This window comes from Myotis yumanensis, unplaced genomic scaffold, assembly GCF_028538775.1.
Source record: "Myotis yumanensis isolate MYYU_CA2020_CCGP unplaced genomic scaffold, mMyoYum1.0.hap1 SCAF_13, whole genome shotgun sequence".
NCBI classification, from domain to species: domain Eukaryota; kingdom Metazoa; phylum Chordata; class Mammalia; order Chiroptera; family Vespertilionidae; genus Myotis; species Myotis yumanensis.
This window is the reverse complement of record NW_027223764.1, coordinates 19,254,444-19,266,644: the sequence shown is the minus strand read 5'-3', so window position 1 is coordinate 19,266,644 and position 12,201 is coordinate 19,254,444. Positions and strand designations below refer to the sequence as shown.

Here is a 12,201-nt window from a genome sequence, read left to right as displayed (position 1 = left end):
TCTTTATTGTTCAGATTATTACATTTGTTCCTCTTTTTCCCCCCCATAACTCCCCTCCTTCCAGCTCCCACCCCACCCTCCACCCTCACTCCCCACCCACTGAGTTCATCCATAGGTGCATGATTTTTGTCCAGTCACTTCCCGCATCTCCCACACCCCTTTTCCCCCAAGAATAGTCAGTCCATTCCCTTTCTATGTCCCTGATTCATTATAGTCACCAGTTCATTCTGTACATCAGGTTATTTATTCACTTGATTCTTAGATTCATTTGTTGATAGATGCATATTTGTTGTTCATAATTTGTATCTTTACCTTTTTCTTCTTCTTCCTCTTCTTAAAGGATACCTTTCAGCATTTCATATAATACTGGTTTGGCGGTGATGAACTCCTTTAGTTTTTCCTTATCTGTGAAGCTCTTTATCTGACCTTCAATTCTGAATGATAGCTTTGCTGGATAAAGTAATCTTGGTTGTAGGTTCTTGGTATTCAGCACTTTGAATATTTCTTGCCATTCCCTTCTGGCCTGCAAAGTTTCTGTTGAGAAATCAGCTGACAGTCGTATGGGTATTCCCTTGTAGGTAATTGAGCCTCTTTCTCTTGCTGCTTTTAAGATTTTCTCTTTGTCTTTTGCTCTTGGCATTTTAATGATGATGTGTCTTGGTGTGGTCCTCTTTGGATTCCTTTTGTTTGGGGTTCTCTGCGCTTCTTGGACCTGTAAGTCCATTTCTTTCTCCAGGTGGGGGAAGTTTTCTGCCATTATTTCTTGAAATAGGTTTTCAATATCTTGCTGTCTCTCATCTTCTGGCACTCCAATGACTCTGATATTAGTCCGCTTAAAGCTGTCCCAGAGGCTCCTTACACTATCTTCACACTTTCGGATTCTTTTTTCATTTTGCTTTTCCAATTGGGTGTTTGTCGAATCTTTGGTTTGATTCTTGTGCTCCTCTGGTCTGCTATTGGGTATAATATTCTTTATTTCAGTCCGTGTATGCTTACTTTCTAATTTCTTTATCGTAGCATCGAGGGTCTCATTAGTTTTCGTGAGGCTCTGCACAAATTTATGGCAAGCCCTCAAAATTGCGATTCTTAGCTCCATATCCTCCATTTCTGTCATGTTTTTTTGTCTCCGCATCTTTTATGCTTTCTTGGTGCACCCCCTTGTGGTCTCTGTGCGCAGTCTTGTTCTAGCCAAGCCTTAATTGTTGTAGTTAACACTAGAGGGATTTGACCACCAGGCCCGTGGGCAGTTCTTATTAGCTCAGGTCGTTAGCTGGTTAGCAAAAGGGGCAATTGGTTAGCTAGTTATGTAGTTAGTTATGTCCCGTGACAATCCTAAGCCAAACTCCTGGCTACCCAAGAAGCTGGAAGAGAATGTGTGTTATGCATACCTCATTGTCACTATAAAAAATCTCCAAGTATATACACAATGGTGACAGAAACCTCTCTCTTTTTTTTTTATTTTTTCAGGAGTCTCATCTTACACATGGGTCAGGTTTTAGGATGAGGTGCTAGGAAGGAAAGAGGAAGTAACAGAGGCCAGGTGGTCAGGGCCACATTTTGAAGCAAAGCCCCATAGTGAATTGAGTCATCTTTTTTTCCTTCTTTAGAGCAGGACAAGGAAGGTGGTGGACACAGGGTTATCAGCACAACTTACTGTTATTTTTACAGACTCGACTCTTGGTTACACATAGCATTCACTTTCTTCCCCAAGTGGATGAGATTGTGGTTCTGGAGAATGGCACCATTTCAGAGAAGGGGTCCTACCGTGCTCTGCTCGCCAAGAAAGGACTGTTTGCTAAGAACCTGAAGACATTTGTAAAGCAGGCGGGTCCTGAAGGAGAAGCCACAGGTATGTGAGGACAACTGGAACGGGGATAGAATTTGGGTATGGCAAGGAATGGAAGAAGTGAACCAATATCTACCTCCTGAACTGCTCAGTATCCAGTGAACTAGATTTGAATGTGAATTACCCAGAGATCCAAAATCTGTTCTTTCTGTGTTGAGTCTCTGTAAAGAAGCATGGACATAGAAACTCTGTGCCTGAGCTGAACTGGAGATCCATCCTGCTTATCTGGTCTTTGACCTGTAATCAAAGGGCACACTTTGGAAGGGTGTGACTGGAGTTTGGGGTGATCAGCCCTTGTGGAAGAAACACCAGTGGCACAAGGGGCCCACTTTTAGTGATGCCTTGCTTTAACTGCTCTAAGTCACACATCCCACCCCACCCACCACCAAACCCCTTAAAACAACTTCCTGGACAGCTTCATAGGCTAATACTAAGTCCTTGATAAGTGTACTGCTAAATTCTTGATAAGCTCTAACAAAGGAATCTTGACTAATACATCAAAAACCATTGGGTGTTTTGAACCAGAAAAAAATCATGGTAGTTTGCATAGTATAACTCACAGTATTACCACAGAAATAGCCCCTAATACCACCACCACTGGGGTCACTGGTTAGCTTCCATCAGTAATGGAGTCCTGTTCCCAAGAACCTTGGGTAGTCTTCTGCATAGTTCTGGGTATTCTCTTCAGGTAGCAGTTATCAGCAGAAGGTCAAGATTGAGAAAGCAAGACCTGGAGGGCGCTGGGCCATTCCAGAAGTCAATCAGTAGAGAGAGTTACAGAGCCTGCAAGTGGGAGCATATTTAGGCTTCAAGGTCAAGACAATGATGGTTTAAAACCATCCTGGGGGCACAAGAGAAGGAAAAAGAGAAGACCAGGAAGACTGTACGCCTTGGAGGGACAAGGCAGGAACAAAGAACAGGATGGTGTGGGTGGTGGGGATCCAGAGTCAGCCCAGGAGAGTGAGGCAGGGATACCAGGAACCAGCAGAAAGGAAGGGGTCAAAGCTTTCCATCAGCCTTTATGTGCTCCAGGGACTGGCCTGGACAAAACAAAAAGCACATGCCTGGGAGTTAAGGTCCAAGCAAAGGCCAGTGTCTGATGCCCTCTGAGTTACTGTTCTGATAACCAGTCACCCTAACCTGGACAGTTTTACTATGCCAATTATATACTATATTTTAAAAATATATTTTATTGATTTTTTTACAGAGAGGAAGGGAGAAGGATAGAGAGTTAGAAACATCGGTGAGAGAGAAACATCGACCAGCTGCCTCCTGCACACCTCCTACTGGGGATGTGCCCGCAACCAAGGTACATGCCCTTGACCGGAATCGAACCTGGGACCTTTCAGTCCGCAGGCCAACGCTCTATCCACTGAGCCAAACCAGTTTGGCTATATACTACTTTTGTTTTTCTATTTGCTTGAATCTGAGTTTTGTATTCTGTTATAAACCCACATGAGAATTATATCTTTGATGTACAAAGAATACTTTGCAAAATATCTCATTACGCTCATGTCCTGGTAAACATTCATAGGCTGATGCTGAGCAGTTATGTAAACCCCAGTGCCTGGCAAGCTGTAGCGCTGGTTCTGGAACTTGAGGCACAGACCACAAGATGGTAGAATGAGGGGAAGGGCGGGAGGACAATGTGGTCTGTGTTAACATTGGTTCTGTCTATTAGCTTCCTCACTAGCTGTTGTAACAAAGCACTACAAACTGGTTGGCTCAATCCGCAGAAATTTGTTGTCTCACAGCTCTGGGGCCCAGAAGTCCAAAATCAAGGTGTTGGCAGAGTTGGGTCCTCCTGAGGTCTCCGAGGGAAGGACCTGCTCCAAGCCTCTCTCCTAGCTTCTGGTGGTTTGCTGGCAATCCTCAGCATTCTTGGCTAGGAGACACATTCCATCGCTCTCTGCCTTCATCTTCGCATGGTATTCTCCTTTATGTACATTTCTGCGTCCAAATCTCCCCATTTTTTATAAGGACATCGGATATGTCGGATTAGGGACTCATCCTACTCCAGTCTGACCTCATCTTAACAACTAATTCCATCTACAATGAACCACATTCTGAGGCAATGTGGATTAGGATTTCAAAGTATGATTTAAAAAAAATTTTTTTTTTTTTTGCGGGGCGGACACAACTCAATCTATAACATCCATCCTCTGTTGTACCAAAATTTATGTGCTTCCCCATCCCAACATCCCCAAAAGTCTTAATTATTCCGTTATCAGTTCTAAGTCCAAAATTTCATGTAATGCCAACTCAAAATCCTGATTTCATCTCTAACTCACACAAATCCATTGTGGTTGAGACAGAGTTCTGGGGCAAAATTCCTCTTCATCTGTGAACCTGTAAAATCAAACAAGTTATTTGCTTCTAAAATACAATGGTGATGCCCGGCCAGTGTGGCTCAGTGGTTGAGCATCGACCTATGAACCAGGAGGTCACAGTTGGATTCCTGGTCAGGGTACATGCCTGGGGTTGTGGGCTTGATCCCCAGGAGGGGACATGCAGGATGCAGCCAATCAATGATTCTCTCTCATCATTGATGTTTTTATCTCTCCTTCTACCTTTCTCTCTGAAATCAATAAAAATATTTTTTTAAATAGTAAAATACAATACAATGGTGAGACAGGCACAAGATAGGCATCCCCATTCTGAAAGGGAGAAATCAGAAGGAAAAAGAGGGTCATGAATTTCAAGCAAGTTCAAAACCTAGCAGGACAAGTTCCATTCGATTTTAAGGTTTAATAAGCATCTGGTTCTATTTTCTGGGATCACCAGGTGGTGGTCCCACCCTCTCCAGCCTTACAAAATGGTCCCAATCTCTGAAACTGAGAATCAGCCAATCCCTGGATTGCCTTCCAGAACATTTTTCCCTTTTCTTGAAGGATAATACATGTTCATGGCTAGATAGCTCTATCGACCCTATAGGATCCTAGAATTCTGACAGTGTTTCTTCATTTTGTCTTATTTCTATCCCCTACAGTCCAAGCTTGGAGCACTTTAAGATGGTTGATTGGGTCAAGTCACATGCCTAATTTCTTTAGCAAATCTGCTGTTGAGCTTTTCTAGTAAATTTTTTGTTTTAGTTATTGTACTTTTCAACTCTAGTCTTTATTGATGTTCTCTATTTGGTGAGAACTTATTGTCATATTTTCCAGTAGATTTTTATATATTATTTTCTTTTGTTTTTTTAACATGTTTATAATAGCTGATTTAAAATCTTTGTTTGGTAAGTCCAATGTTGTGCTTCCTCGTGAACAGTTTCTGTTGACTGTTTTTTTCCTGTGTATGGCCCCATAATTTCCTGCTTTCTTGTATGTCTCATGATTTTTTTTGTTGAAAACTGGCAATTTAAAATAACATAACCACGCTGGAAATAAGATTTCTCTCTCCACCCTCCTCTGCCAGGGTTTGTTGTGTTGTTCCACCCATTTAGTTTTTCTGAACTAATTCTGTTAAGTCTGTATCCTTTTTCATATGTGGCAACTGAAGTCTATCCTTGGTTGGCTGAGGGGTCAGTTAATGATGGAACATGATTTCCTTAAGTGCCGGAAACCAATAAGTCATTCTGCCTTTTCTGAGAGACTGGGAGTAGGGGGTGGGGGCATGTCTTTATCACTCCAGCAAACAATTCACAATTCTGCCTTAGCCTTTGTTTTCTGCTTGCACATAGAGCCTGAAGGTAGCCAGAGGTAAGAGAGTAAGATCTTGTCAAGTTTTCCTTGGGCATGTGCACAGCCCTAATTCTAGATTGCCAGAAATATATTGAAGATCTCAAATCTCCTTATGAATATCTTATTCCCCTGCTTTTTCTTTCAAGGTTTTGGTCAGCTTCTTTTTTACCCCAACTTTTTTTTAAATTAGTCTTTATTGTTGAGATTATTACAGATGTTCCTCCCCCCCCTCCCCCCCCCCGCCCCCATAGCTCCCTTCCACCCAGTTCCCACCCCACCCCAGGCCCTCACCACCCTATTGTCTGTGTCCATAGGTAATGCATACATGCATATAAGATCTTTGTCTAATCTCCTCCCACCCCCCCCCCACAGCCCCTTCCCTCTGAGAATCCTCAGTCCATTCCATTTTCATGCCCCTGATTCTATTCCATTCACCAGTTTATTCTGTTCATCAGATTTTTTATTCATTTGATTTTTAGATTCAATTATTAATAGATATGTATTTGTTGTCACTTTGTTGTTCATATTTTTTATCTTTACCTTTTTCTTCTTCTTCCTCTTAAAGAATATTCTTCAGCATTTCATATAATACTGGTTTGGTGGTGATGAACTCCTTTAGCTTTTCCTTATCTGTGAAGCTCTTTATCTGATCTTCAATCCTAAATGATAGCTTTGCTGGGTAGAGTAATCTTGGTTGTAGGTTCTTGCTATTCATCACTTTGAATATTTCTTGCCACTCCCTTCTGGCCTGCATAGTTTCTGTTGAGAAATCAGCTGACAGTCATATGGGCACTCCCTTGTAGGTAACTAACTGTTTTTCTCTTTCTGCTTTTAAGATTTTCTCTTGTCTTTTGCCCTTGGCATTTTAATTATGATGTGTCTTGGTGTGGTCCTCTTTGAATTCCTCTTGTTTGGGGTAGTCTATGCTTCCTGAACTTGTAAGTCTATTTTTTTCACCTGGTAGGGGAAGTTTTCTGTCATTATTTCTTCAAATAGGTTTTCAATATCTTGCTCTCTCTCTTCTTCTGGCACCCCCATAATTTGGATGTTGGTATGCTTGAAGTTGTCCCAGAGGCTCCTTACACTATCTCCATATTTTTGGATTTTTTTTTCTTTTTGCTCTTCTGGTTGGGTGTTTTTTGCTTCCTTGTATTTTTGACTTGATTCTTGGGATCCTCTAGTCTACTGTTGAATCTCTGTATATTATTCTTTATTTCAGCCAGTGTATGCTTAATTTCTGACTGGTTCTTTTCCTCTTTTTTTTGGCATTCTCACTAAGATCCTTGAAGGTCTCACTAAGTTCCTTGGAGGTTTCTAGAAGATTCTTGAGGAACCTTATAACTGTGGTTTTGAACTCTATATCCAGTAGTTTGCTTTCTTCCATTTCTTTCATTTGTGACATATTTCTTTGTCTCTGCATTTTGGCTGCTTCCCTGTGTTTGTCTCTATGTATTGGGTAGCTGCTAAGTCTCCTTGAGTTGATAGAGTGGCCTTGTGTAGTAGGATCCTACAGGGCCCAGTGGCTCAGCCTCCCCAGTCACCTGAGGTGGACATTCTTGGTGCACCCCTTTGCGGGCTGTGTGCACAGTTTTGTTGTAGTTGAACCTTGATTGCTGTTGATGTCACTGGGAAGAATTGACTGTGGGGACCAGCTGCGACTACAGTGGGAGAGCTGCTGTGCAGGAAACACCCTTATGGAGCAGGTATTGCTTCAGTGGGGCTTTGGTGCTCACTGAGTCTGCCCCTTGAGTGTGTTGCTTATGGATCTGAAGAGTTGTAATCTGGTATGGTCTCACACTGCCTACTGTGTATACTGGCTCTTGGGTCTCCAGGGAGGTGCAAAATAAGCCACTGCCTGGGGCCACCCAGCAGGAGCTACAGAGAGATATGCAGATTCCTCCTCTTTGTATCAGGTTTGGAAGTGCCCAGACAAGGCCCAGCTGTGAAGCAAGGCAGGATGGTGCTGGTGCCGGGTCTTGGGCCTTTTATTGATAGGTTTGGGGCTCCCTGACCTAGCTGCAGCTTGTTTGATAGAGTTTTAGCCTGAGAAAGGACAGACCATTCATATGTGAAAACTGCTGCGCACAGCTTGGGTGGGGTTGTAAATTGGGTGGGGCGGGGTCTCAGGGAATCACCAGGGCAGAGCAAACAGAAATGACTGCCAGTCGGCCCTGCACTGGGAGGTCCCAGCACAGGAACAACGACAGCTGTGAGCACCTCCATCTGGAAGAAAGCTGCCTCCGAGTTCCTGTCCTGATGCCAGACAGTACAGTTTCTCCCTGTATGTGTCTGGGTCCCCCAGAGCCTCACCCGGCGCTGGAGCTCAGAGGAAGTGGGAGCTTGTAAATTCAGTTCATGGTGCCGGCCTTTTAAGAAGAGCAGCTGGGTCTCCAGCAACCTGTGTGTCACTCAGCCCCAATCTGCACTGGTTTTTACAGTCCGTAGTTCTTACTGCCCATAGGGACTTCTTTCCCCAGCTCTGGGACCCTGAGCTGGGGGTCTGGTGTGGGTCTGGGACCCCTCATTCCTCCAGGCGGCCTCCACAGAGGCGATCTCCCTCCTGATTAAAAAAGCGGCACACACGGGTGCCAGACGAGCTCATTCCGCGCCTCCGCACCTCCTACCAGCCTCAAGGTGCTTTCTTCTTTACCTCTCTAGTTGTAGGACTTCCACTCAACCAGCTTTCTAGCAGTTCTGGATGACAGCTGTTCTGTATTTTAGTTGCAATTTTGATGTGGTTGTGGGAGGCAGCAAGTACAGGCGTTTACTTATGTCGCCATCTTGGTTCTCTCTTACCCCAACTTTTATGACGATCACAAGTAAGCTGTGATGTTAGGCAATTGCTGCTGATTCTTTAAGGTAGCTCCAAGTCAGGTCCAGTAAAGACCAGCCCTGTGAATGGGGTTTTCCAGGGAATTGTCAGACAGGTCAAATAATAATTTTCTGGGGATGAGGTGTTTGGGGGAGTTCTAAACTAGTCTATTCTCTCCAGCAGCTGCTAGGCTACTGTTTTTCGTGGTTACCATGATTATGAGGATGTTGGTTTTCTAGGCTACAACAGATCTGAAGAGAGAGGGATGGGAATGTAGTAAATTAAATAATCACAAAACTTACTAGTCTTACTAAGATTTGGTTGTTTTTATTAAATAAATGTTCTTTGGATTGTTGCAAGCTCTTGGCTAATTTTAGAGTTATGTTTACATTTTATTTTATTTTCAGGGATTTTTAAATACTTTAAATTTATAAAAGTTTGTCAAATTATTTGAATTTCAAGAGCATTTTAAAATTTATACTTACCTCTTTAGTCAATTCTGGAGATTATGATTCCTGTGTTTGTCTACTATAATCCATGAAACTTCCTTCCTGCTCCAAAGGAGCTTAGAAGCTTCTGGGAATATTTTTCTCCTTTTGACCATTTTACTTTTCAGTGGAATATTAACTCATTTCTTCTTCATCCTGGTATTTCTCAATGAGTAAATGTACCAAAAAAATAGTATTTCTGGAGTAAAAAATTCCAGCCTATGTGTACATCTGGGATTTCTTGCTGAGCTCAGCAATATCAGAAAAGACATCTCTCTCCTTGTTCATATGGCTGTGAGAGCTCTGCACTCTCTCTAACCTTTGATGTGTCTCCTAGTCAATGAGGACAGTGGAGAAGAAGATGACTATGGGCTGATGTCCAGTGTGGAGGAAGTCCCTCAGGATGTAGCCTCCTTTACTATGAACAGAGAAAACAGCCTTCGTCGAACACTTAGCCGCAGGTTGGTCATCTACTCAGCTGGCACCCATCATCCCTTCTGTATTTCCACTTGATCATTCTCTTTTTCTATGTGGATAGTGGACACCATGAACACTCCCAACTCTTCCTTTGTTTCCTTGTCTGGGGAAGAGGGTTGGAGTTGTGTGATTCTCCAAGGCCACCTGCTCTGAAATGAATGTTGATGCAATCAGAGTGACTGACATCTGCTTTTAAGAAGACCCTCGGGATGCAGCTACATGCTCAGGAAAGCTTTCCCCCTTTCAATTTCTCAGATCTAGGTCTAGTAGCAGGCATCTGAAGACCCTGAAAAACTCCTTGAGAACTCAGAATGTGAATACCCCGAAAGAGGAGAAAGAACTAGTGAAAGGACAAAAATTAATTGACAAGGAATTCATACAAACTGGAAAGGTGAATACAACAGTAAAAAGTACCATTAGATGTGATATAAGGCTTGGGAGCCCAACATTTTAAAGTTTGATGACTTGAATACACATCTACAAAAGGGCTATGTCTTATGCTTGCTTTGCACATCTTTAAATTCATCACTGAAATGTTGGCAGGTACTCAGAGCTTTCCATCAAATCATATTTTCATGAAGAATGGCATGGTTCCTGTGAATATCTTCATAGCACATTTCAAGAGTGTTTGATTCCATTCTGATATGTGCAGCAAATAACAAAACTGCTTTGAGATGCAATTCCGGGAGCCAGAGAACACTAACCCATCAACCTCAGTATACAATTCAAATTAATAAAAGTTAAAATTAAGGTCTTAAATTTAAGGTCTTAACTTAAATCCAAATTCCTAAAACAAATTCCATTTGTCTCCATTTGTCTCACTCCGTTTTTCTATCTTCCCCTCTTAATTGCATGATTGTTTACTTTGCATTGTATTTAAGCATTGATTATTAGCCTGGCCCAATGCACAAATGATAAGCACAGACACCAAATTCTGCTACCCGCCATCCATTTTTCCAGGGACTTCACTCCCCCTGTGATTGGTATTCTAGGTAATTCTCCACCAAAAGCCATTAGGAATTCTACTAACACTGACATGGGGGCTTTGCAGGTCAAGTTCTCCATCTACCTGAAATACCTACAAGCTGTAGGATGGTGTTCAATTTTCTTCATCGTCTTGGCCTATGTAACCAGTTTTGTGGCTTTGATTGGATCCAATCTCTGGCTCAGTGTTTGGACCAGTGACTCTAAAACCTTCAATGCCTCCAACTACCCAGCCTCTCAGAGGGATATGAGAATTGGCGTCTATGGCGCTCTGGGATTAACACAAGGTACGCCTGATGGCTATGATAGCCATTTCTTACATAATTTCTCTGATCATTGTACTTTGCCTGGACTCAGGGAAAAAATTGCCCTTATGTCCGAGGCACAAGACTCCAGGGATCCATGTGCACAGCACTGACTCAACTGGTTCCATTTCTAGGTATATTTGTGCTCGTAGCAAATATCTTGAGTGTCTATGGTTTCACGCATGCATCAAACATCCTGCACAAGCAACTGCTGAACAATATCCTTCGAGCACCCATGAGTTTTTTTGACACAACACCCATAGGCCGGATTGTGAACAGGTTTGCTGGAGTAAGTATGTCAAGGGCTGTAAGGTTATGCATGTGTATGCTGAGAATCTTTCTATTCTGACCGGGAAAGACTGCTCATGTCCCCTGGGCAACACTGTGCAGTTCCAGTTCTTTTGTCCATCAGCATGCAAATTATTTATTTGAGTACCTTGTGTGAGGTCTCAAAGATCCTATGAATACAGGACCGGATAAGTAGCTCACCATCTAGTGAGTAAGACATCCAAGGAAGTAAAGGATTGTAATAAAATGTGATAAAACCCAAATAACAACAATGTGTACAATGGTGTTCTGGGAGTCTAAAAGAGTGACAGGGAAAAGAGGTACTAGCTCAGTTTGGGTGATTGAGGGTGGCAAATGTGAGAAAAGGTGAGACTTGAGTTCAGTTATAGAAGTTAGCTAGGGAGATGGTGGGGACAGGGGATAGCTGGGTGGCAGTAGAAGCAGGATGAGAAGAATTAGTCTTTTATTACTGGACATATTATTACTTGCATTCTGATGTGACTTTGGGAAGGGGAAATTAGACTCAAGAGTCATCCATTCTTCAGGATTCTCTTAGAAAACTGTTATCCCTTATCCAGTTTGGCACACTTCAGAGATAGTATAGACTCGATAATTTGATACTCACATATTACTAATCCTAGAATCAACATAATCTAAGAAACATAGGCAAGGGAAACCCAAAAATATAATCCATTCCTGTGCATATTAAATCATCCATCTGTCCACCCACCCACTCATTTGCTCAATCCAGCATGACATAAAGGCGATGTGGTAGTAAGACCCACTCGTTATCTCTAGTTAGAACACTAACCAGGCAGGGGTCGTATTCAATCTCCATCTCCTTATCCCTTTGAAGCTCTATGCTTGACAGAGGAAACAACTTTCCATTCCTCATTGGGGTGGCAGGCGGCGGTGAGAGGTGACAGGGCTTCTTCACTGGAGCCTCCAAACAAATGTTAATCGAATGGTTGTTATATGCCAGGCTCTGTTCTAGGTACTCAACAGAACTAGGCCCTGTGTAAAGTTGGAATAATTGAATTGATTTGGTTCTAGGGGGGCTTACCTTGTAAGGCTCTATTAACTTAGGGTGGTTACGAATGGTTTCATAAATTTGACAAGCGGGAATTTCACTGAAAGGAGTAAAAACCTTTGACAAATCTATTAAAGGAAGACTACCACATCTGTTTGGAATGATTTAGGAAGATAAAGAAATTACAAAAAAAAGATTTGTTGTTAGCGTGAGCAGAACAGTCTATTGCAAATGAATATCATGAAATGATTACATGAAGGAATCACTGAGATCTCCGAATTGAGCAAGTTT

At 42.4% G+C, this 12,201-nt stretch overlaps 1 protein-coding gene across 1 annotated transcript in view; it reads left to right on the top strand.

Moving 5' to 3' along the window:
• The window catches only part of ABCC2 (ATP binding cassette subfamily C member 2), a 70,122-nt gene that overhangs the window by 43,978 nt on the left and 13,943 nt on the right, over positions 1-12,201 (top strand). The window contains exons 20-24 of the mRNA XM_070432539.1: positions 1,669-1,849; positions 9,164-9,287; positions 9,559-9,694; positions 10,355-10,574; positions 10,727-10,881. Coding sequence (XP_070288640.1) covers positions 1,669-1,849; positions 9,164-9,287; positions 9,559-9,694; positions 10,355-10,574; positions 10,727-10,881 — 816 coding nt within the window. The remainder of the gene's footprint in view (positions 1-1,668; positions 1,850-9,163; positions 9,288-9,558; positions 9,695-10,354; positions 10,575-10,726; positions 10,882-12,201) is intronic.